Source organism: Trichogramma pretiosum, unplaced genomic scaffold, assembly GCF_000599845.2.
Source record: "Trichogramma pretiosum strain Unisexual culture from Peru unplaced genomic scaffold, Tpre_2.0 scaffold1, whole genome shotgun sequence".
NCBI classification, from domain to species: Eukaryota; Metazoa; Arthropoda; class Insecta; order Hymenoptera; family Trichogrammatidae; genus Trichogramma; species Trichogramma pretiosum.
The window spans coordinates 4,653,818-4,679,072 of NW_019641703.1; the positions used below are offsets into that span (position 1 = coordinate 4,653,818).

General features: G+C 34.9%; 3 protein-coding genes across 4 annotated transcripts; all 3 read left to right on the top strand.

The window, feature by feature from the left end:
* The first annotated feature begins 4,435 nt into the window (after window positions 1-4,435).
* LOC106654073 (glucosamine-6-phosphate isomerase) lies at window positions 4,436-7,469 on the top strand. Of its 2 annotated transcripts, XM_014373764.2 has the most exons (6): window positions 4,436-4,916; window positions 5,609-5,754; window positions 5,826-6,110; window positions 6,181-6,539; window positions 6,720-6,801; window positions 7,263-7,348. In XM_014373764.2, exons 2-5 carry the CDS (start codon window positions 5,631-5,633, stop codon window positions 6,795-6,797), a joined length of 846 nt encoding a protein of 281 aa, XP_014229250.1. In that variant the 5' UTR covers window positions 4,436-4,916; window positions 5,609-5,630; the 3' UTR covers window positions 6,798-6,801; window positions 7,263-7,348. The 2 variants fall into 2 exon arrangements, with proteins under 2 accessions (XP_014229250.1, XP_014229259.1); XM_014373773.2 differs by lacking the exon at window positions 6,720-6,801 and having other exon boundaries at window positions 7,263-7,469.
* A 266-nt stretch (window positions 7,470-7,735) lies between these two features.
* Window positions 7,736-9,420, top strand: LOC106655430. The gene is made up of 2 exons (XM_014375819.2): window positions 7,736-8,483; window positions 8,571-9,420. The coding sequence occupies exons 1-2, from the start codon at window positions 8,021-8,023 to the stop codon at window positions 9,293-9,295; spliced, it is 1,188 nt and encodes a 395-aa protein (XP_014231305.1). The 5' UTR covers window positions 7,736-8,020; the 3' UTR covers window positions 9,296-9,420.
* Window positions 9,421-18,809: 9,389 nt separating this feature from the next.
* Window positions 18,810-20,253, top strand: LOC106650758 (60S ribosomal protein L34-like). Its single transcript, XM_023462772.1, has 4 exons — window positions 18,810-18,896; window positions 19,054-19,124; window positions 19,717-19,914; window positions 20,094-20,253. Exons 2-4 carry the CDS (start codon window positions 19,060-19,062, stop codon window positions 20,188-20,190), a joined length of 360 nt encoding a protein of 119 aa, XP_023318540.1. The 5' UTR covers window positions 18,810-18,896; window positions 19,054-19,059; the 3' UTR covers window positions 20,191-20,253.
* Window positions 20,254-25,255: the final 5,002 nt, after the last annotated feature.

Below are 25,255 nucleotides of genomic sequence, written 5' to 3' on the forward strand. Positions count from 1 at the left end.
ATACTTTTAGAGCTTGAATATTCAAAAAGTCAGTATTTTCTACGATGGTAATTATTTGTTACATTTTCCAGTCAGATAGATACCCTGTAGACTTCTTTTTTATACGTGAGCTAGCTCGCTCGGACATTTTTGTCTCTTGCACGCGCAATTTTTCCAGACTATAATTTAAATAATTTAATTTGATTTGACAATTAAAAGAAATTTGAAAAAAGCTACACAAAAATTTTTATGCAAGCGTTAAAACCTGGATTCCGAAAAAGGTTTATATAACAATGGTTATGTTTTTTTTATAATGCTTTCATTTTTCTTTATGAGTACAGTTTAGTGGGATCAATAAGCGGCGCTAACAACTGCAAAAATGTATAACTTTCAAGAGTCGGCACGCAAAAATACCGAAAAGGTAGGAGATGGCATTTGTAAAATTTTGATGTAAGTGTCACTTAAAATAGTTTTTACACTATAAAGTTTCTCTAGGTATTTTTTTGCGCTTCACATTCTTTAAACAGATCTTCTCGAGTCAAATTATTCGAAAGAGTCCTCCACGCACGAGCTTTTTTCATCATTTCACATTATTATTTATTATTAATATTATTAATACTTGAAATTACTTTCTTTACATACACGCTTGGCTCTGTGCATACAAGTATTGTAATACAATACAACAGTTGTGACATCTATTTATAAATACATTAGAGAACTGACGGTGCCTAGGAGAAGCTCATTTATTACAAGACTATTATAGAGTGAACTTCATTATGCTTGCCGCTGATCAAAGTATTGCCAAGTAAACTTATCATCAGTTCTAAAAATTTCTCGAACTTTTCCTCAATTTCAAATTAAAAAATTTCCTTGCTGAAATAGGATAGATGAGCATCCTGATGGCACTTGTATTAGTTTCGTGAAATATTGGTTCAAGCTTTTCCCTTCGGTTCAAATGATCTTCAACATTACTAGTTTAATACCTTCACCTCTTCAAAGTAAATATCATGTATTCGGAAATATTTGCCGCTATTTTGTTCAGTCTCTTTCATTAATAACCACGGCAAGTATTCATCAGAAATAGTTAACTATTATTACAATAAAGATAAGTAAAAATTAAGGTTCTGTGGATCGTAAAAGAGAAGAGAGAAACTAACATTTTCAACAACTCTATGGTTGAATCTTTATTTCAACTTGTAGTTATTACACTTATAACATTCGCTTATATTTACTTCAGAGCATCTAAAACAAAGGTGTATTTTCAGATAATTAAATTAAATAAAATACTTGTTATTTTTCAATATTACATCAAAATATTTCAGATATATCGGGTAATGGCACGAATGTGGTACAATTACAACGAAGATATTCAAAATGTTATTTTAAAGTTTGCCACAAAAGCATACTATATCGGCAATATTCAAACAGGTTAATTAATGGTTCAATTTTTTAATTTGACGCGTACACATTAGGGGGTGTCCGTTATTTTCCGAAATTTTCATATTACTTCTCTCCCCATTTAGATGTCTTTTATTTGATTAGACAATGAGAAAGCTGGTATATAGAGTTTGAAAAAATAATTTTAAACTGGCCCCCAACCGGCTTGAAGCTTACATGAATTTGAAATGGGAAAAACTTAAAAGTTTCATTCACATTGATAAAAATGAGGAAAAAATTTTAAAAAATTCACAAACCCATGTATTTGGTGTATTTTTTGGCGGAGAATCGATTGGTGACCTTCAATTCGACTTCGAACATAATCTCAAAACTATAGCGAACCTCAAATCGTTTTTTTCACAGTGACCCCCATTTTTCATTGCAGATTCGAAAAGAGCGGAAAATTTCAAATCTGATTATGTCTTTTGATTTTTTTTACGGTCATTTTAATGGTGCTGCAGATAAAAATAAAACCCTAAATTTAGCGTTCATTTTTCTTAATTATTTGTATCTGCGCAGCGCCTTGAAAAAAATCAAAAGACATTCATGTAAGCTTCAAGCCGCTTGGGGGCCACCTTAAATCATTTTTTTGAACTCTACATACCAGCTTTTTCATTGTCTAATCAAATAAAAGACATCTGAGTAGGGAGTGAAGAAATATAAAAAAATCGGGAAATAACGGACACCCTATAATGCACATTAACAAAAGACGTATTATGTAGTATTTTTTGTTTTACAGTATCGGTCTTATTCGTTTGTACTATTTATATCTCAGCACCGGTAGCTTTACCTTTGCTTTTTACTTTAACAAGTTCAGGAAATAAAACATTTGAGAAATCCTTACCGCTTCACCAAGAATTCTTGATCGACGAAGATAAATATTTTTATATAATATTGGCATTTCAGTTAATCAGTACAGCAGATTTCTGTTTTCTTTTAAGTACTTTGAATTTTTTTTACTTTTCATTTTTAGTTGGTATTATTGGAGGAATTCGTGGTTTGATGTGTGTACTTTATAATTGATAAATTGAGCAAATTAGTACGATTGTTTCAAAAACCAATGGACGCAATAAATTCGATTGCAGTCGGTTCTTGAAAAAAATGGATACTGAGTACGATGAAAAAATTTTGATGAGAGATGAGCATGCAGATCAATGGATTTTTCTGCAACTTAAAAATTTTATTCGATATCATCAAAACCTCATAGAGTAATTATTTCTAATATTTGTTTAAATGATTTTCTTATTAATAATATTACTTTAGTTTCTATGAATATGCTCGAGAATTGTTCAGCCCCTTAATGTTCATTGGATTATTGGCAGGCACTTTTAGTATCATCTTTACAACAACCTCAGTAAGCAACTAAAAATCGATCGCGGACTCAAGACATTGATTTCTAAAAGATTTTTCGTTTCATAATAATGTTTTATTTTTAAAAAAAGCTAGTGGTTTTGATAGATACAGAATTTACTAGTGCACTTAGGATGATAGTTGCATCTTTTATGATAGTTCTGGCTATTTTCTTCGCTTGTGCTCCCAGCCAAATGTTGAAGAATGCAAGCGACGATTTGTTTCTCACGAGGTATAATATTTGCACAATATTATTTATTCAATCTATCTCCATTAAATTTGTTTTTATTATAAAAGCTACGAACTGAATTATCAAAATTATCCGCTAAAAATACAGAAGATGTTTTTGTTAATCATAATGAGAACTGAAACATCTTTTGTGCTGCCTGCTGGACCTTTTGTCGAGTTAAATTTTGAAACTTGCAGTACTGTAAGTATATTCGTATATTAGAAAATTCTTCAAAGCCCATGTTTAAAAAATGATAACGTCCCAATTTTGTTTTGCTAATTTTCAGGTTATTAAATCCTCACTTTCGTATGCAGCAGCTTTCAGATCAGTCTACACGTCACAATAACTGAACTCTTATAATTTCATGATAAAGTTAATATTGGGTTAAATCTTTTAATCCGGGTGGACGTTCGATTCTGAATTTAATGTTTACTCGAAAAATCTCTCGTACTAGAATTTTTTGTACCCTAAACGCCTTCTAAAATTTCTTCTTTAAATTTTTAATAATTTTATTTCTGATCAAGCAGTTCGAAATCCTAAACCTCAATATTTTTCTCTTTTTTTCTGGCACTAAAGTGTATAGTCGAAAAGCCCTTATTTTTAACAAAAATGAGACGTTTGAGATTTAGCTTAAATTAACAAAATGTTCAATGTAAAAGAATATTAAAAAAAATTAAAAAACAATTTTAAATATTAAATTAGATGTCTACGGAAAGCTGTCAGAAGTAAAACTTTTTTAAAATACACTAACTGAAAACTATGAAGAAAGAAAAATCTTGAAAAGTTTGAACAAAAAGCATAATAAATATTGTGCTGGGTTGTGTTCAAGGTCAAATTCAAAGTCACTACTGTATTCCTCGTAAAAAAATACGTCGGATAAGTGGGTTTTTATTTTTTTAACGCATATTCCGCGATACTTCTAGGGAATTTCCATACATTTGGCACACTCAGTATAAGGGCAAGTATAACATTCCGATCCTTGTAATTTAAGTTTACTTCCAAAATTCTTTCTTGTTCTTGTATTGAAACTTTTAATTTCAATCCACCGCTGGAAATCAAATACACTCCGGTAAGTATTTAGGCAAACTCTTACTCTTCTTAAACTATATGATTAATTGTTAACATTTACAGTTACGATTATTTAAGAACATATTGTGAAAAGTGAACTGATAATCATAAGTAAAGTTAAAATTTGTATAAAACCCTTACCTATGACACTACTTAGCCCGGTTGAGCTTTTTTTACGAGAAATCTAATAAACTTATCAGATTTTTGATATCTCTTATCAAATTCAAATGAAAGCGAAAAGAAAATTGCGTAGTTCCTGCCACACTTACTAGGTGGAGCGCGACAAGCGTTTCTCGATGTATCGTCCAGTTTTGTTGAGTAAATGCATTTACCAAATATCATATAATGTCAACTCAGCTCTCCCCGGCATTGCGTGTCTGTAAAGGCTCGCGCGCGCGACAATGAGGCCGATTAGCGATATGCATAACACACACGCATAAAGTATGCCGATGACTATAAAAGAATGAAAGGAGAAGAAGAAAAAAAAACAACTCGGCAGAGTATATCGTGCAGCAAGTATAAACAACCGAGCGCTACGTCGTCGAGAGTTCGGAGTCGCCGCAGGTTCCGTTCGATGTAATATTATTATTTCGCCGCAGCTGCTCTCTCGGTGTGGGGTTTACTTTTTCACTGTCAGCTGAGAAGCAGCAGCAGCAGCAGCAACACTCCACTCGCGTATACATATACGGTATATCGCTTGCCGGCTCGCAGGCAGACACTGATATTGGCGTTTTTTGCGGCAGACAAACAACAAAACAGAAGGTGTACAGTCGAGCTGCGAAGGCAGTCCATGAGGTCCAATAACTTGTATAGATAATCATTCGTCGTTGTCTTCTTCCTCTGCAAGCCAGAAGTAAGTTACTCTTTATGTGCGTGTATTTTGCAAATTAAATTAACAATTGGTAGTCTTTTTGTAATCGAATGCAATTTCGAGTTGAATCGAAGTTCTGTAGAGATTTCGTCGTTGTTATTGTGCTTTCAAAAAAAAAAAGAGATAGCTTTGAACGTCAAATTTTCTGCGTTCTCAAGGTCGTACTCTCGTCGACCATCGATTGCATTTTTATTATAAAATGGCTCGCTGCTGCTCGACGCGTCTCGTGCGAAACGCAAAATAACTGACATAAGACTTTGAGAATTTAATAATATGCGTGACCGTGTTCTCGATTTCTATAACTGCCGAGTTATCCTTGCCTCACGGCCAAGGATCATTGCTTTTTTTACGGCCTAGGTATATAATCTATGATTCAAATGTTACTGCTATTATGATCGCGTCGTGTGCTAAACGCAGCTCTTTTTTTATTTTTAAATTAATTAAAAATGATTCAATAAGTAGCGAGCTCGAGGCTTGGTAAGAAAAACGACGCTATAATGTAGCATATTTTTCTCTGTTACTTTGATAAAGAGTTCATTTGCTTTAGATAGCATCAAATTTATATCATTGTTTGGAAATATATGCTGCATGTTGCTGAAATATCTGTTTAAATTGTTTTTTCAAACTTATTTAGCTCATTATTCTCATTTTGTAATTTTTATATTTCATTACAGATTTGAATACTCATTTGTCAAAATGCGTTTAATCATCTGTGATGATTCAAATAATGTTGCTGAGTGGTCTGCCAAGTATGTTATGAAAAGAATCAATGACTTCAAGCCAAATGAAAATAAATACTTTGTCCTGGGCTTGCCTACTGGTAAAAATCAAATTTAAATGAAATTTATTCTTATATTTATTTCATACTAATAAAACTATTTATATTTTTAGGAGGTACCCCTCTTGGAATGTATAAAAAACTCATAGAATATTATAAAGCAGGAAAAATATCTTTTAAATATGTCAAAACATTTAACATGGATGAATATGTCGATCTGCCCAGAGATCATCCAGAGTCGTATCATTACTACATGTTCAATAACTTTTTCAAGCACATAGACATTGATCCTGCAAATGTACATATTCTTGATGGTAATGCGGTAGACTTAGAACATGAGTGTGATGAATTTGAAAGAAAAATGAAGGAAGCAGGAGGTGTTGAATTATTTATTGGAGGTAAATTCAAACTCATTATTTTTTTACTCACAAATGAGATTATGAATTATTAAACTTAAATTTTTGATAGGAATTGGACCTGATGGCCATATAGCATTTAATGAACCTGGTTCATCTCTGAGTTCAAGAACTCGTGTAAAATCATTGGCTCAAGATACTTTGGAAGCTAATGCACGGTTTTTTGGTAATGATATCAACAAGGTGCCAAAACAGGCCCTTACTGTTGGTGTTGGCACAGTAATGGATGCAAAAGAAGTCATGATACTTATAACTGGATCTCACAAAGCGTTTGCTTTGTATAAAGCTATTGAAGAGGGTATCAATCATATGTGGACGGTATCAGCATTCCAGCAGCATAAAAGAACTCTCATTATTTGTGATGAAGATGCTACTTTGGAGCTGAGAGTTAAAACTGTTAAATATTTCAAGGTATTTGAATTATTTACTGTTGCACATACAACTAAACTAAATTTAACAATTGATTTTTCTATTTATTATTACTAATGTTGTGACGGTATTCTTATTTATTTATACACTTACTTTACATGTTTATTATGGTGATTTTATAAATGAAAATTGACACTTGCAAATAACTTTTGCGGGCTCCAGGCTCTCAGTGAAGTACACCGTAAATTGATTGAAGACGATGGAAAACCTATCCCGCGTCGTCCTCAAAAGGACGCGTGATCTGGTATAGTTCAACTTTTGAATTAAGAAGTTTAAAATGTTTCTCAGAATCATATTTTTTTTGATTACTCCAATTTTTTTTACATCCATTAAATCGTTTCGATTTAATTTTACCCTATGAAACGTTGCAACCCCCAATATTTTTTGGTTTTATTTTTTACTTTTGTCATTTCACGTACTCATCATGCATCTTTTTGTCTTTATGTGTAAAGTGTGCATCAAACTACCTGAATGTTTCTTTCTGGTTCTATATGAAATAACTGTATGAATCTTCAGCTATATGTAGTATGCATTCTAATTTGCTTATTTCATATAATTCTTCTACTTTATGTTTGAATTTCTAATAATTTTTTTGGGTAAATATTCATTACTTACTATTGTTACTTAATGTTTTGAAATCATTGCATTATTCGGGATTGAACGAATGAAAGACTTAAAAAACTAATTCATGAAATTATATTTTAGACTTTATTGGGAGTTCACAACAAACTCGTGGAAGAAGGAAACGCCTACTTGGATTGAGATTCCGATTCTTTTCATCCAAAAAGAGGAAAGAAACGACAGAGCTTAAAATGAAAAAAAATATTATTTTATTTTATTTTTTCAAATGTTATTGAATGTTAAAAAGAAACGTAATTTTGCATTTTAACGAGATTGCAATGTTCTGCAATATTTTTGTACTGTTTATGTCATAACATTGACGTTTATGATTTTAAAGATGAATAAATATATTTATATACATTTATATTGAATCAAGTTTTTACTTCATTCGTATGAAATAATTGAAGAGGATTTTCTTTCGATTTCCAAAATTCAATGTAATTTTCAAACGATCTAAGCTTCTCTGTTATATAAATATCAAACTTTCATCGAACAACTTATAAATTTGACTATTTACTTTGTTGCCGACATTTATTATATCATGATTACGTATTTCGTACATCATTATCGCTCCTCAAGTTCGATAGAATGTGCGGCAGACGTGTGTAGCCTTTCGTGAATTTGGCGCACTTATCTTATCGCGCGCGCTCGCAAGTCGCTCGCTTATTATTACATCAGCACATCGATATACGTTTGTCTAAAACGCGAGCCTCCGCGCTGTTTATGCGCGAAATTATAATTGTAATCCGTTCGTTCAACGAGCTGGTTGATCGCGTGTCTCGAGAGTGCGCGTTAGCCAAAAAAAAAAAAAAAAAATACTTTTTTAAAATACAGCAACAACTATGAACGGCGAAAAACGCTACGAGATCGTTTTGCGCGACCTCGAGAGTCTGCTACGGAAACGTCTCGGGCCGGAGACTCGACTGCTGAATTACGAGACGTCGCCGTTCACCAAGGAGGGCGACAATTACGGCAGCACCATGCTGAGGGCGCAGGCGACCATCGAGAAAAGCGCCGACGACGAGGGGCCGACCGAGCTGAATCTCGTGGCCAAGATGATGCCGCCCACGGACATCCAGCGGAAAATATTCCAGAGCCTGTTCACGTTCAAGAAGGAGATATTCGTGTACGACGAGCTGCTGCCCAAGTACGAGGAGGTGCTGGGCGAGCGACTGGACATCGTGCCGGCCGTGTTCGGCTCGAGGCTGTCGCTGAAGCCGGACAGCGACGAGGTCGACGACGACGCCGTGATTCTCATGGAAAACATGAAGCTCAAGGGATACTACATGGCCGACAGGCATCGAGGTAATGCCGAATTTTACTGATTTATACTTTTACGATCGGAAATGATTTCGTTTTTAATCACGCGACGACACTCTCGCGTGCACGCAGGTCTGGATTTGGAGCACATGCGAGCCGCGATCACGAGTCTGGCCAAATTCCACGCGATCGGTATCTCGATCAAGCACAAAGCGCCCGAGTTCTTGCCGAGAATCGAACGGTTCAGCAAAACGATGCTGACCGGATTGGACGAGATCAGGCACGTGATCGACATGCAGCTCACGGCGATCAAGAACGATCCCGAAATCGGTGAATTTTACGAGAAAATCAAGGCCACCTGCGACCCGGACGAGCTCTCGACGTATTACACGGAGCTGGCGGTCGACCATCCGTGGGCCTGCGTCGTTCACGCCGATTTCTGGCTCAACAACGCCCTGATGCACAAGAACGCCGAGGGCCGCGTGGACGACTGCAAACTCGTCGACTTTCAGACGTACTACACGTCGAGCCCGCTGACGGATCTCGTCTTTCTGCTGTGCACGAGTTTGCGGGTGCCGCACGAGGGCTTCGACGAGCTCTTGGAGACCTACAGAGGCGAGGCCGCGCGGGTACTGACCAAACTCGACTGCCCGCAGGCGCTCGAGCTGTTCGCCCGGGAGAAATTCGACGAGAGGCTGAGACTCGACGCCGGCGCCGAGCTGCTCCACTTGATCGAGATGTCGAAGATCGTGGAGCAGCGCGAGGGCGAGGTCTACGAGGAGTCGCCGCCGAACGAGCACACCATGAGGAGGTTGAGAAGCATATTCGACGTTTACAAGAGAAAGCAGTGGATCTAGGCGTACGAGGCGAAACGATGATGTACTTTTTTTTATGGACGATAAATTGTTGTTGTTTTAATTTTCTATGTATAATTGATGTTGCGCGGGAAGAAGAAAAAATTTAATAAATATAACGTGATCTTATTGAGGCGCGAAAATATCGCGTCTGATTTTACGTTAAATACTTGTTTTTTTTTTCTTGCATCAAACGCTATTACATATTTTGACATTATAAATGTTTATCGCGATAAGATAAACGATATTATTATACCAAAGAATTGAGCGAACGACACGCGCAAATATCTCATTTTCGTGTAAAAGACTCTTACATCGTTTCTAAACTACGTTGTTTTTAATCAACTATAACGTTTCTGAACTAATGTTGATTTTATTGTTCATTACGGCGTTTGTTTATTAAAGGTTTCGAGATTGCTTAGAAATGATTTGTACAACGATCTAACGATTTCTTGATGATAAGAAGATGAAAGAAAAAGAAAAATTTTAAAATTATTCTTCATTTAAAAATTGTGTCTAAAAGTATTTACAAACGAACACAACGTGTAAAGTCGGCTTCAATCACGCTTCGATTCTAGCAAGCTCCTGACGCACACTTTTTCCGAGTTTTCGCCTGCAAATCAGTGAGAATTCATTAAAATTTGGGGGCGGGTTAAGGAGTATGCCAACTACGTCATGGTGGGGAGGGGGGGGGGGGNGGGGGGGGGGGGGGGGGGGGGGTACTTAGTTTTTCAAGGACGAAAAATTTATCGAAGAAATCGTCACCAATTTCGAATTTCAAGCTAATTCAAATATTGTACGAACGATGTATCAATTAGTAACATTATTGTAAACAATATCATCATTGACGATTTTGTCATCGTCTCTCGACACACAGATCATTTTTATTTTAAAGAGAAATTAGGTTGAATGTTGTCTTCACCGACGAAACAAACCATAATACCAGAAGATCAATTTAACTCATTCAGTTTCCGTAAAACAAATTGAAGGATCCATCGTTAAATTGAGGAATCAAAATGGATAAAAGTGAGAAGAAATTCGAGCAGGCTGACTCAAAAAATAATTTAAGTGAGCACGAGATTGCTTTTTCAGACGATAAAAAAAAAGTTGATGATACTTGCCAGGAATCATTTACACTAGAATCAAGCATGATAATACATCGAAACACATTTCACAATGAAAAAACAGATTATGCATGTGATACATGTGAGAAAAAATTTGAGTTTAGAAGTCATTTGAGTAGACACCAAATATCAGTACACAAAGGCAACAACGTTTTTTCATGCGACCAGTGCGAGAAGAAATTTATGAAAAAATCGAGTTTGATGATTCACCAAAAATTATTACATAATAAGGATCGCAAGGATTTTTTCACCTGCAACAAGTGCGAGAAGAAATTTGAAAGTAAATCAACTTTACTCAAACACAAAAAAATATTCCACGAAGTTTTCAAAGACTACTTATGCGAAAGGTGCGCAAAGAGATTTGGAAATAAAAAGAGTTTGCTTTTACACATAAAGATAGTACACGACAAGTATGAGGAGGAAATTGGACAAAAATTGAAATTTATTCGACACCAAAAGATGAAAGACGAAGGTCGGCAGCATTATGCATGCAACAAGTGTGAGAAGAAATTTACAGAAAAAAGAACTTTGCTCACTCATCTAAAGACAATCCATGAGGGTCTGAAAGATTACGCATGTGACAAGTGCGAGAAGAAATTTGGACGAAGATCGGATTTACTCAGACACCAAAGGACAGCCCATGAAGGTCGCAAAGATTACGCATGTGACAAATGCGAGAAGAAATATGGACTAAAATGGAATCTGCTCACCCACCAAAAGACGGTACACGAAGGTCGCCAAGATTACACATGCGATAAGTGCGAGAAGAAATTTACAGAAAAAAGGTCTTTGCTCAAACATCAAAAGTCAGTACACGAAGGTAGAAAAGATTACGTATGCAACAGATGCGAGAAGAAATTTACAGAAAAAAGGTCTTTGCTCACTCATCTAAAGACAATCCATGAGGGTCTCAAAGATTACGCATGTGACAAGTGCGAGAAGAAATTTACAGAAAAAAGAACTTTGCTCACTCATCTAAAGATAATCCATGAGGGTCTGAAAGATTACGCATGTGACAAGTGCGAAAAGAAATTTGGACGAAGATCGGATTTACTCAGACACCAAAGGACAGCCCATGAAGGTCGCAAAGATTACGCCTGTGGCCAATGCGAGAAGAAATTTGGACAAAAATGGAATCTGCTCACCCACCAAAAGACGGTACACGAAGGTCGCCAAGATTACACATGCGACCAGTGCGAGAAGAAATTTGGAAAAAAATCCGCTTTGCTTTTCCACCAAAAGACGGTACACGAAGGTCGAAAAAGTTACCCATGCGACATTTGTGAGCAGAAATTTCTTAATTTAAACCATTTGAGCAGGCACAAAGAATTAGTCCACGAAGGTCGCAAAAATTACGAGTGCGTTAAGTGCGAGAAAACATATGGGCAAAAAAATGATTTGCTCGTCCATCAAAGGATAGTCCACGAGGGTCGTAAAGATTACGCATGTGATAGGTGCGAGAAGAAATTTGGACAAAAGCAGCATTTACTTTACCACCAAAAAGCAATTCATGGAAGTCGTAAAGATTTTGCTTGAGAAAAATGATGTTTGACAATTGTAAAATTTTAATAAAGATTGTGCTGAAATGATTGTGCCTTACTCGAACCTCGAGTGTTCTAATATCATCACATCTTACAAGGTGACTACATGAGATGCGGCTCCCCAAATGTCCTGAAAATTGTTTTCTATTCACCTGCTACCTAATAATAAAACCCCCTATGTTTAGTTTGATCCAATAGGCCTTATGGCCCATTTGAAAAACCATTTTCTAATTTATTAAAAAATCTTTGTGATTTTCTAACTTGTAACAGGATGTCTGAAACGAAAAATTGCACAATGTATACAAGTCTTAGAATTAGTCAAAGAATACGTTTGAATTTTTTCAGAATTTTGGAGATCTACTATCAGCTATTTTTAAAGGCCTGAATTTGACGCATTTTTACATTTTTCTTAAGAATTTCAGAGACCTTTAAAAATGGGTGATAGCCGGTCTCGAAAATTCTGAAAAAATTCAGACGTATTCTTTGACTAAATCTAAGACTTGTACATTATGCAAAATTTCGTTTAAAACGTCCTGTTACAAGTGAGAAAATCACAACGATTTTTTAATAAATTAGAAAATGATTTTTCAAACGGGCCCTAAGGTTCATTGGATTAAACTGAACATAGGGGGCTTCATTATTAAGTACCAGAAGAATAGAAAAATTTTTTTAGGACATTTGGTGACCCGCATCTTCTGTTTTAGAGCTGTGAAAAGGTCAAAATTCTAGTTGGATATTGGATTTCTGCTTAGTAAAACGTGATCGATAATACCAAAAATTTTGCACCGAAAAAAACGAAGTGAAAGCCATTCAATAATTTAATTTTAATCCTACAAAAGTTCTCTACATTCCTTCAAAATTATTGAAAGCTCTTGAAAATATTTTATCCTTTTCTCTGTACTTTTATCAATCCATAATCTGATAATGAAGCTCTTCGAATTGCGTGAGCGGCGTCATTTTTTCAAAACTGCCTCTGCTTTCGAGTCTTTATAATAAAAATATTTCAATGTAGCTCGCTACTTCACTGCTGCTTTGAGAGCAGTGATGACTTATGGACCATCCCAAGCACGCCTCTACGGGTGGCGGCAAATTTTAGAATAAATATTAAAAATTTTTATTATAATATATAATAATATATATTGTATGAACGTACATTAAATAAATAATACAAGGAATTTTTTTTAAGTAATTAGTTTTTTAAGAGCAAAAAAATTTCTGGAAGAAATCATCTTAAAGTTCAAATTTAAATTGTTTTAAATATTGTAAGAATAATGTATCAACGTATAAATCGGTAACATTATTGTAAACAATATCATCATTGACGATTTTATCATCATCTCTCGACTCACTGATCATGTTTATTGTAAAAAGAAAATAGTTCAAATGTTGTCTTCGTCGACGAAACAAACTATAATACCAGAAGATCAATTTTCTCATTTAATTTCTGTGCACTTATTTAAAGATTCATCGTTTGATTCAAACAACGAAATGTATAAAAATGAGAAGAAAATTGAAAAAGTTGTCTCAAAAGATTATTTACATGAACACAACATTGTTGTTCCGGACGATAAGCGACACGTTTGTGATATTTGTCAGGAAGCTTTTACGCTAGAATCAAGTATGATAACACATCAAAACAAATTTCACAATGAAAAAACAGATTATGCATGTGATACATGCGAGAAAAAATTTGAGTTTAGAAGTCATTTGAGTAGACACCAAATATCAGTACACAAAGGCAACAAAGATTTTTCCTGCGATCAGTGCGAGAAGAAATTTATGAAAAAATCGAGCTTGATGACGCACCAAAAATTATCACATAAGGATGGCAAGGATTTTTTCACCTGCAACAAGTGCGAGAAGAAATTTGAAAATAAATCAACTTTACTCAAACACAAAAAAATATTCCACGAAGTTTTCAAAGATTACTTATGCGAAAGGTGCGCAAAGAGATTTGGAAATAAACAAAGTTTGCTTTTGCACATAAAGACATTACACGAAAAGTGTGCATTGAAATTGTTTCGACACGAAAAGGTAGAACACGAACGTCGCAAAGAATATGCATGTGACAAGTGCGAACAGAAATTTGGACAAAAATCGCATTTTCTCCGCCATCAAAAGACTGTACACGAAGGTCGGAGAGATTATGCATGTGATAAGTGCGAACGAAAATTTGGAGAAAATTGGATTATGATTCGACATCAAAAAACAGTACACGAAGGTCAAAAAAATTACGCGTGCGAAAATTGCGATAAGACATTCGGACATAAATCGTATCTTCTTTTGCACCAAAGGATAGTCCATGAAGGTCGCAAAAATTACGCATGCGACATTTGTGAGAAGAAATTTGGGATTAAAAGTAATTTGGAAAAACACCACAGTACAGTCCACGAAGGTCGCAAAGATTACGAATGTAACAAATGCGAGAAGAATTTTTGTAGCAAATTTGATGTGTTAAGGCACCAAGAGGCAGTTCACGATGGTCGTCAAGATTTTACATGCGACATTTGTGAGAAGAAATTTGGGGTTAAAAGTAATTTAAAAAGACACCACAGAACAGTCCACGAAGGTCGCAAAGATTACGAATGTATCAAATGCGAGAAGAAATTTTGTAGCAAATTTGATTTGTTAAGGCACCAAGAGGCAGTACACGATGGTCGTCAAGATTTTACATGCGACATTTGTGAGAAGAAATTTGGGCTTAAAAGTAATTTAAAAAGACACCACAGAACATTCCACGAAGGTCGCAAAAGTTAGGAATACAACAAGTGCGAGAGATAAAATTTTGATTAATAATTTAATATGAACAAACACCAGAAAACAGTCCATGAAGGTCGATTTCGCATGCGACAAGTGCTAGAAGAAATTGGGATACAAACTGCATCAGACATTAAGAAATAGCCCACGAGGGTCACAAAGATTTTTCTTGAGACAAATGCGAGAATAATAATGAGTAATAATTTTGAAAATTTCAATAAAGATTTTGCTGAAATGATTATGCATTACCCGAACCTCGAGTGTTCTAATACCATTACATCTAGTTCACTGTCGCGGTGATGCTTTATTGTTTAGCTAAACAAAATTTCGTGTACTGCTTATATTATTACTCTACGTGAATTTTTTTGGATCTTTGGTAAATGCTGCAGTTTTTCGTTCAAGGATTAGAACAGTCAAAAAGTTTTTGTACATGTCTTGTTTGGAGCTGTGAAAGGATCGAACTTTTACTTGAATACTGGATTTTTGATAAACCTCGCGTGATGATAATATGCCGAATTTATTAAACATGCCCTTGTGAAAGATTTCGATGCAGTTGCTGACGGACATTGATTATTTAAGCTTAGAGAGACGTGATTTTAACCCATAGGTTGTTCTCTATTTTTCTCTGAAATTAGTAAAAACTTTCGAAACTATTTTATCCTTTTCTCAGTACTTTTTATCTAATATAAAAGCTCTTCGCCTTGCTTGAGCGGCGTCATTTTTTCGAATCTGCCTATGTTTTCGAGTTTTAATAATAATAATATATAAACTATAATAAAATGTAAATTATTTCAATGTAGCTAGCCATTTCTCTCCTGCTTTCAGAGCAGTGGTGACTTATTGAGAACGCCAATCACGCCATGGCGCGGGAAAGGCAAATTTCAGAATGAATATTCAAATTTTTTATTACAATATATACCTATTATATTTTTCATATATTGTATCCGTATTATATATTGTACGAGCATAAATTGAATCGATATTGCATACAATTGTTTTAAAGTATTTAGTTTTGTAAGGGCAAAACAATTTTCGGAAGAAATCGTTTTCAAGTTAGAATTCAAAAATGTTTCCAATATTGTAAGAATAATGTATAAACAGATAAATCGATAACGTAATTGTAAAGATCATCATTATAAACGATATTGACATCGCACCTAGACACTGATCATTTTCATGGTGAAAACAAAATAGATTGAATGTTGTCTTCAACGACGAAACAAGTCTTAATACTAACAGATAAATTTGACTCATCAATTTCTGCGCCAAATCGAAAGATTCATCGTTTAATTCGGAAACTAAAATGGATAAAAGTGAGGAGAAAATTGAAAAAGTTGTTTCAAAAGATCATTTAAGTAAACCCGAGACTATTTTTTTAGAAGATAGACGACATGTTTGTGATATTTGTCAGGAGTCATTTACACTGGAATCCAGTATGATAACACACCGAGACACAATTCACAATGAAAAAAAAGATTTTGCATGCGACAAATGCGAAGAGACATTTAAGTTCCGAAGTCATCTGAGTAGACACCAAATATCGGTACACAAAGGCAGCAAAGATATTGCATGTGACAAGTGCGAGAAAAAATTTGTAAAAAAATCGAGTTTATTTACGCACCAAAAGTTAGTACACAAAGATCGCGAAGATTTCGCATGCAACAAGTGCGAGAGGAAATTTGAAAATAAATCAACTTTACTTAATCACAACAAAATATTCCACAAAGTTTTCAAAGATTACTTATGTGAAAAGTGCGCGAAAAGATTTGGAAATAAGCATAGTTTGCTAGTGCACACAAAAAGATTCCACGAGGCTTGCAAAGATTTCGCGTGTGATAAGTACAAAAAGAAATTTGGACGCAAACGTATTTTGCTTTTGCACCAAAAGACAGTACAAGAAGGTCGCAAAGATTACCTATGCGATATGTGTGACAAAAAATATGGACACAAATGCCTTTTGCTAATACACCAAAAGACAGTACACGAAGGTCGGAGAGATTATGCATGCGATCAGTGCGAGAAGAAATTTGGTCAAAAATCAGATTTGTTTAAACACAAAACGATAATTCACGAAGGTCGTAAAGATTATGCATGTGATAGGTGCGAGAAGAAATTTGGACTTAAAAGCAACTTGACTCAACACCAAAAGACAGTCCACGAAAGTCGAAAAGATTACGCATGTGACAAGTGCGAAAAGAAATTTGGACTTAAATGTAATTTGATAAAACACCAAAGGACAGTCCATGAAGGTCGCAAAGATTACACATGCGATATCTGTGAGAAGAAATTTGGGCAGAAAGTTCATTTGCTTGTCCACCAAAGGACTATACATGATGGTCGCAAAGATTTTGCATGTGACGAGTGCGAGAAAAAATTTGGACAAAAAGCGAGTTTGCTCTATCACCAAAAGACAGCCCACGAAGGTCAGTAAGATTAAATAAGCGACAAGCGCGAGATAAAATGATGATTGACAATTATAAAAGTGTAAAGATACGCATACATATGTTTTTCTAAAACTTCAATAAAAATTCTTTATTATCTAAACTTCGAGCGTTCAAATATCATTACACATTTGTTAGTACACTGGCGTAGTAATTTCAGATTTCGCGTACTAATAATATAGCGTATATTTTCTTATATATCCTATTATATAGGTAAGCGACGACGGTGAATCGGCGAGCAACTGGTCTCGCAGCTGCAATATCCAAGTGGCGCGAGCCCGCGTGCTTATGCTCCGCTGCGTGCGTAGGTAAGTGTACGTATATGTGTGTATTTTTTTCTCTCTCTCTCTCTCTCTCTCTCTCTCTCTCTCTCTCTCTCTCTTTCTCTCGCTCACTACTCTTTTTCACGGTGCTCCGTGTGTACCCATATAATACCGCAATAGGGTAAATCGGCCAATTATGGGCCACTGTGAGCTATTATTTAAATAAATTGAAATAAAAATTAAATTTTGACTCTAAAATTCTTTCCCTGTTTCTATTAACATTATTCGTTCAGAAAATATGAATAGCTCTACTTATGGACTGCTAAATCTTCTTTTTATAGGATTTATAACTTTACCCTGGCCCATAACTGGGCTATCCGGTAAAATTGTCCATCCAGTTATGGGCCACCTGTAATAATCTTTAATAATATTTATTTAAACGGTTCAATTTAATTTTTAAGAATGACAGAAGTTTCCCCATACATTTTGAAACACGTATGTTCATTTTTTAGACGTTCAGTGCTCGAAAATAAAAATTGAACCCAGTCCTTTGTTCAGAATCATTGGCGTCCCTATATGGTGGCCCATAACTAGTTGATTCGCATTTTTTTGCTTTAATCATTTCTTGAGAAATATTATTAGCGTAATTATGTCGAGTATATATATTCATTCGAAAAATTACCTTTTTTGCTTTCAGAAGCTATTTCCAGACATTTTTTTTAATGTTATGCACAATTTCTATAAGTAAGCAAAGTGAAAATTGTTCTTAGGTGGCCCATAACTAGCCACTTTACCCTATTATGCCTATGAGAGAATCGTGTGTGTGCGAGGTGAGCGGAAGTCAAGTACGGATGTATGCGCTTGGTGCAGGTATAGGCCCCCGCGTGCGGCGACCGGGGCTAATGCATAGCTATATATAGGATAGGAGGTATAGGTATAAGAAGGGCCCCATTATGCTCGGACGCGCGCGGACTCGATGCGCTTAACGAGATTTCGCTATGTAGCAGTCGTCGTCTATACCTATACGTGCAGCTAGGGTATATATAAAAGTCGAGAATCTATTCTGCGCGCGAGTATACATGTACAGGCCGGAAAAACGTTTCGATCGCGCCGATCGTCCTCGCCTCTACTTTAATACGTCAAAGCGATACGATACGTACGCGTGTGTGTACGGATTGAGTTTGATCTTATAGGCCACAGAGAATCGAGATCGTCGGAAGAGAGAGAGAGAGAGAATTAATACGCGTGCTGTTATATATCGATGCTAATATATAAGAATTCTTTTTTTTCAATCATTTCTACCCATTAACTCGTTTCGCTACAATTTTCAAAAATTGCCGCTCGCTAGTAGGTGCGCCGGCGTCTCGCCGGTGCTGCGCCACACCGTGAGCGCGCAGTCTACTACGTGTACGGGAGATAGCCAGCGAGCTACCTCGGGCTTCTCTTTTCTCGCGTTGATCTCTTACGCTGTATAATAGGTTAGGAGGCATGCTTATTTTTTACCGTTAAAATAAATTTAATTTATTTGCAACAATCGTCGTCCGAACGACAAAAATATCGTTCGAACGATTGCTTGAACGATCTCGCGCGAGAGAATAGAAAATTGTTATAACGTGAAGACTTTACTTTTTGCAGATCAAAATGGTGCAAAGGCTGCAATACCGCCGTCGGCTTTCGTACAACACGAAGTCCAACAGGACAAAAGTGTAAGTTTGTTTTATACGTTTTATCAGTTTTTTGTATTGTAAAATTTGACTTTGTTTATCGGAAGAGTGCACCATGTGCTCGACAATTTTGCACATGCTCGAATATGTTCAAAGTCTTTATGCGCATGTACGCCTATGACAATTAATTCACTACTGCTACTGCACATGCTGGAAGCGTTGAGGTTATAATGTTATACTGTTGAAACACCACTGCTTGAAAATCCATTGATTTTCACTGTTTTACCAGTATACTAAAATTGCTTTTCAAGTTAGTAATCCCAAAGGTTCCTTTTAAACGTACAATATCAACCTTTGCTTGTAATCCTATAGTTTTCTAGTATATAAATCATAATAGCTAAGCAATATGAGTACACATAGTTTATACTGCTTGAAACATACCCAATGATTATTATTGAATCAACACGTCATACTATTTTAGTAATTATTTATGGTTCATTGATGTTTAAACGTAATTTAGTTCATTTTAAAAATAAACAAAACCAATAAATGTTTGAAACTATTATAACTTGTGGAAAAACATAATCAAACATTTCTGATGGCAAATTCTTATAACGATTGATTTAATTTTCAGTGTTCGTACTCCCGGAAATCGTCTTGTTTTCCAATACTTGAAGAAGCACAAGGTTATCCCTAAATGCGGTAACTGCAAAAACAAGCTGAGGGGTATTGTTCCTGCCAGAACAATGGAGAGATCCAGGATGTGCCGCCGAAAGAAGACAGTGAAGCGCGCTTATGGTGGTGTTATGTGCCACAAGTGTGTTAAAGAACGGTATGTCATTACAGCTGACTTTTCTTATTTACAACATTTATCATATTTCTTTTAATTTCTTAATATTTTCCTGGTAAACTTTCAAAATTATTATTTTGACACTATAGTTTATAAATCTTATTTTAACTACTTTAATATTTCTATTGAGTTGATAACTAATGATTTTTTTTTATTTTCAGCGTTGTCAGAGCTTTCCTCATTGAGGAACAGAAACTGGTTGTCAAAGTTATCAAGGCCCAAAAAGCTGCTAGCTTAGCCAAACCAGTAAAGAAGTAAAGTTTTTTTGTAACTTATATTTAATGTACCAAATAAATACAAATATACTTACAAAAAACTAAATAACTTTTTTTACTGTCTCAACTCCCTTCAACTGGTACTTTATAAACTGTCAAAAATAATAATCAAAATATGCAAGTATAATTTGCTTCTATAATTAGGCTTTTTTTTGGATTCTAAGTTTACATCATTACCAGTTGGATGTCAAGGCTTTTGTTTTAATTTTATAAAAATTTTATTTCAATGTATATAAATATTTGATAACATGTTAATGCTTCTACAATGAGCAAAAATAGAATTTTTGGATTATGGAATATGCATTTTACAAATATGAATAACTTAACAAATTTATCAGATGTATTTGTATTTTTTCCACGAAAACATTTACATTGTGTGCTGGAAATTAAATGCAATTCGTTTAGGAAAATTTTCTTACGATAAGCAATAATATTAGTAAGCATCTATTCTTCAGAAATATATATCAATATATAGTTTTTGTTGCTTACTCAGCTATTACATTGCCACAATTCGAGAGATTGATATTACGTATCCTAACTGTAGATATACAACATTCTCAGTCATTCTAAATACAATTGGAACGTCATCATTATCATTAGTATCTTAGTTTTTTCGCATTTTGTACTTTGAACATTCGTTAAGCTTTCACACTTTCTTTTCTTACGTATTATTGAAATGAAAAAAGGGAATGAAAATAATAAAATGAACAAAATAGGGGTTTATTTTGTACTGGCATTCGAATTTTATTAGAAAAATTAAATACAAATTCTTTGCCTTTCTATTTTCGTTTTTCAAGATGCATACAACAAATATCAAGCTAATATTTTTAAGCTTACCATGAATTGAGTAAAATCTTGAAAATTACGAAAAAGTGAGTATATCCGAACTTATTTATTCAATATTATTAAAAGTTGTGAACGCAACAATTAAACATAAGAAAATACATGACTTTTATTTTACACTGACTCAAGCTATTTCATTACATAATTATTGAATAAAAGAAACATTTTTATTACATTGTTCTCGCCTGGAGAATAAAATACGTCAGCAGTAAATACTTGCGATAACTTTGTGCGCTTGTCTCACAAGGATAATTTTTAAAAAATCTGTCTCAATGATGGAATAAACGTCCTTGAACATTAATTACATTATTGAAATTTAGATCAACGCTTGTCATGCAAAAAGCTCTAAATTAGAGTGTATAAAATTAATAGAAATACGACTGGAATGACAATGAAATACCAGATAAACTTATACATTACACGAATTTCTTCTTTTTTTTTTACTTATAAAATATTTACAAACACATAAGCACTTTTACTGTGAACGAGCTTATTAACACATGCAATATATTTTATCTGAATCATCAATGCTCCAGATGAATTTAAATACAAATCCGAATGTTTTATGAAAGCCCAAATAGACATTTGATGTTTGAAAAGAAATAGTTTTCTCGTTCATCGAGTAAAGATAAATATATATTCCAAGACCTCTGACTTGATTACGACAACGCATTTGAAATATGTACAATGAAGAATATTGTAAATGAATGTTTTTTATATTATTTATATAATATATATGTGGGTGTATGTGCTCATATAATTTTATCAAGGATGGTTTATATAGATCTGTTTATATAATATATAATAGATTGTTTCGACGGTATGGTTTGATCTTTAAGGGGGTGAGGTGAAATAACGCGCGTTTCTCAGTTTTCGTAAAAATAATAATTAATAATCTCTCGGGTCTACTATTTTAGTAACGGTTGCTGTTTCTTTGAACAATTGTAATTGATCGTCATAATTTAACTATTTTACGACTAAAATACAATTTTATGTACATAAAAAATATGTATGGGACTGCGTAAATCGTCGTAGGGATTCGGAAGGGCTAGCCACTAAAATTATATCGTACGACCTGTGTGGACAGAGTTGAAGGTGAACGATACCGATTATTATACCGATTTTTTTGTTTTGAATACAGTGCCGGGTTATGAACTACGTCAATGAGGGCATGGCGTAGGGGCGACAAATTTTGAAATGAATTTTAAAATTTTTTATTGCAAATGTGTAGAAGAATTTATTTTCTCGATGTTGTCTGTCGGAGTTTCTTTGAAAGTATTTAGTTTTACGAGTCTCAAAAATTCCTCGCAGGAATTTCCGATAATGATTTCAAATTTTGTGAGAACAATGAATAAACAGATAAATGGATAATTTTTTTGTAAACAATAATGTTACAGCCTATGATGGAACCTTTTACTATAAAAAATAATTATAAAAGAAACCAATAAAACTGTGAGAAGCAGCTAGCGAGCAGCTACACATGTATTACAATTTAATGTATTTCGTGAATCTTTTATGCATAATTTCGATGACACACGCGACAAGTAGAAAGTAACTAACATCATTTCGGACACGCGCAGCCAGCGTGAACAATGCCGAATTGAGCGGCCTAAAACCATCACCTACTTCTGAGGTCTCTGTTAATTAAACGTTTGTAAAACTCTTGCGAAAATACAATTCGCGCTGCCGCGAGATGAATGAATATCGGAGAAAACCTATAAAACTGTGGTGACCGCGGCTCCATCAATTTCGGGAAGAGTGTGGCTCTGGGGTTTTGTAAGGTACACGCGCATGAAAGATATGTGTGAATTATTGACACATATCGAGCCGACTACATACTCTGCAACCGCTAAGGCGGGGGAAATTTAGGTGTATATAAGCTACGAGAAAAGAGTCTCAGCAGCTTCTTCTTATCTACGAAATCGCACACTGCGTATCGTGAGCTCGGTGGTTCCTCCAATTTTGTGAGTCGCGCATCGAGTCATTAGGCGCAAGCTCTGTCATTTCCGATTTTTTATACGGCGTACAGTCAGTCGCCATTCGTTACTGTAGACTCTTAGATTTTGAATCTTTCGAAAATGTGATTAAACGTTCATAGTCTTTCAACGAAAAGTATTGTCCAACGCTGTACTTCTGCTCAGGCAGAAAGTCAGCAATGAGATATAAAATATTGTTCTATTCAACGGGAGTGACGTGCGAATAAAAATATCGTAACAGCACGAGCAAGTGCATCTGCGCGATCCAGCCATCATCCAGACTTCAACCAGGCAAGCGACATCGCAGGCAGCCAACGACTCCAAGCAGCTAGGACGCAAACAGTATGAGTATGAGTATGCGTGTGTGATCTGTAGCGAACTATGCTGCTTGTTAATTATCAATAATTATTATTATGGTAAACCATCTCACTATCAAAATAATATATAAACTTCAAAATGCAGGATCGTAACTTTTCAAAGTATATATTTTGAAAGTATATATTTTAAGTATATATTTTCGAAAGTATTTATTTTGTCCAAATAAAAATGATTAAGTTACATATATTCGGAAAGCAAAAATGTAACTATCATTGAATTGAGATCTTCTTATGAAACTGTAAATCATAAAATCTTTTATGGGAAAAATTAATTCAATATTGAATGTAATATTGCCAATGTGTGTTCAAGGATACGTGGAATTTTTAGAATTTATAATTCATCTTGTAATTTAAAATCAAAATATTATTTAGAATTTTGTTTATTTATATTTATAAAAAAAAATCGATTTGAAAATAGAAGAAAAAAACGTTTATGTTTAAAATGAATAAGAGAAATGAGATGAGAATAGGAAAATAATATAATGATGTAAAAATTGTATGTTCTATCTACTTTAATTATGTAAAATTTGTTTTGATTGAACTTCAATGTTTGAAAATAACATTTATGTAAACGAAAAAAAAAGAAAACAAAAAAGGAATTTATATGTGTACGAAAATCGTAGTAGTTAATGAAATAATGGTAAGCAGTCTAATCAAATAAAAGAGAGAATGGGTATGAAAATTTGTGCATGGATCACACAAACTTTGAAAAACGGCATGCGTCGAAATTCAAGAATGAATTTATTTTTTCCGCGCATGGAAGTGTTACAGCCTGTGATGCAACCTTTTACTATAAAAAATAAGTATAAAAGAAAGCAATAAAACCCAGTGCCTTCTTGAGGCAGTGCATGATGCGCCTGTTGCCAGTTGCAGTTTGTCCGCTTTTATGTCTACTTTCGCTGTGTAGCTTTTCATATCGATCGTTATCCATCCTGTCACTACCACATCGTGAAATGATCCGTATGCGTCGACATACCTGGATTCTCCAGTGCATTTGCCGAATTCGCCAGTTGTTCCGGCGAATGTGTGAGGGGTGGTGATTATACCATTCCTGGGGATGTCGTTGATTACCACGTTCTGATATACATATGAGCCTGTGGCGTGTAACCTCTCGCATTCAACGCGAGTGACTTCTTTGTAGTATTGCACTTTGCCGTTAGCCACCGTTGATATGTGCGAGTGCATGCCGCAGTAAAACACCGATCTTTTTATTAATATGCGGCATTCCTTTACGGTAGCTATGCCATAGTCATTCATTTGTACCAGTTGGGCTCTAATCGTACTGTTTTTTATTTCAGGACGACTTTTTTTGCATTTCCCTACGTCAATTAGGGAAATTGTAGTTACGTTCGTTAGTTCGGCGCCGCAATCATATCCGTATTCGACTTGGCACATGGTGACGGTTGCTAGCGCAGCATGCATATGATGATGGTACCCCACATTTTCCTTAAACAATTTGAAGTTATTAATAGTGTTTCGGCACTAAGTCATAGATACTGTTAGTGTCTAAGTCTTTTGACCAATTTGTTGTTACATTGAGGGGTCTACTGATTATTATCTTATTACAGGTACCCCACTTATCTTTGCAGCGATTTCTACATGCTCTTATTATTTTTATTATTAGTATGAAACTCAATATTGCTATTGCCATGAGGCTGCTTGATGCTATCATTATCGTTGTCTGCAACGTGTCGTCTTCGTTGCACAAATATTTTATTGGTTCAACTAAATCTCCCTCTAATGCTGAAATTTCTTCCATACATTTACTAGTGCTCAGCTTTTTCGTAAATTTTTTAATGTCCAGGCTGGCATTTGGAATAAATGGAGGGTCGACTGTGTGAATTTTTAATAT

Bases quoted from the DNA above. Each gene is read 5' to 3' on its own strand.
- LOC106654073 (XM_014373764.2), top strand. From the start codon at position 5,631: ATGCGTTTAATCATCTGTGATGATTCAAATAATGTTGCTGAGTGGTCT. The intron at 5,755-5,825 runs GTAAAAATCAAA...TTATATTTTTAG, and splicing joins TGTCCTGGGCTTGCCTACTG to GAGGTACCCCTCTTGGAATG. The intron at 6,111-6,180 runs GTAAATTCAAAC...AATTTTTGATAG, and splicing joins TGTTGAATTATTTATTGGAG to GAATTGGACCTGATGGCCAT.
- LOC106655430 (XM_014375819.2), top strand. From the start codon at position 8,021: ATGAACGGCGAAAAACGCTACGAGATCGTTTTGCGCGACCTCGAGAGT. The intron at 8,484-8,570 runs GTAATGCCGAAT...GCGTGCACGCAG, and splicing joins CATGGCCGACAGGCATCGAG to GTCTGGATTTGGAGCACATG.
- LOC106650758 (XM_023462772.1), top strand. From the start codon at position 19,060: ATGGTGCAAAGGCTGCAATACCGCCGTCGGCTTTCGTACAACACGAAG. The intron at 19,125-19,716 runs GTAAGTTTGTTT...TTTAATTTTCAG, and splicing joins AAGTCCAACAGGACAAAAGT to TGTTCGTACTCCCGGAAATC. The intron at 19,915-20,093 runs GTATGTCATTAC...TTTTATTTTCAG, and splicing joins CACAAGTGTGTTAAAGAACG to CGTTGTCAGAGCTTTCCTCA.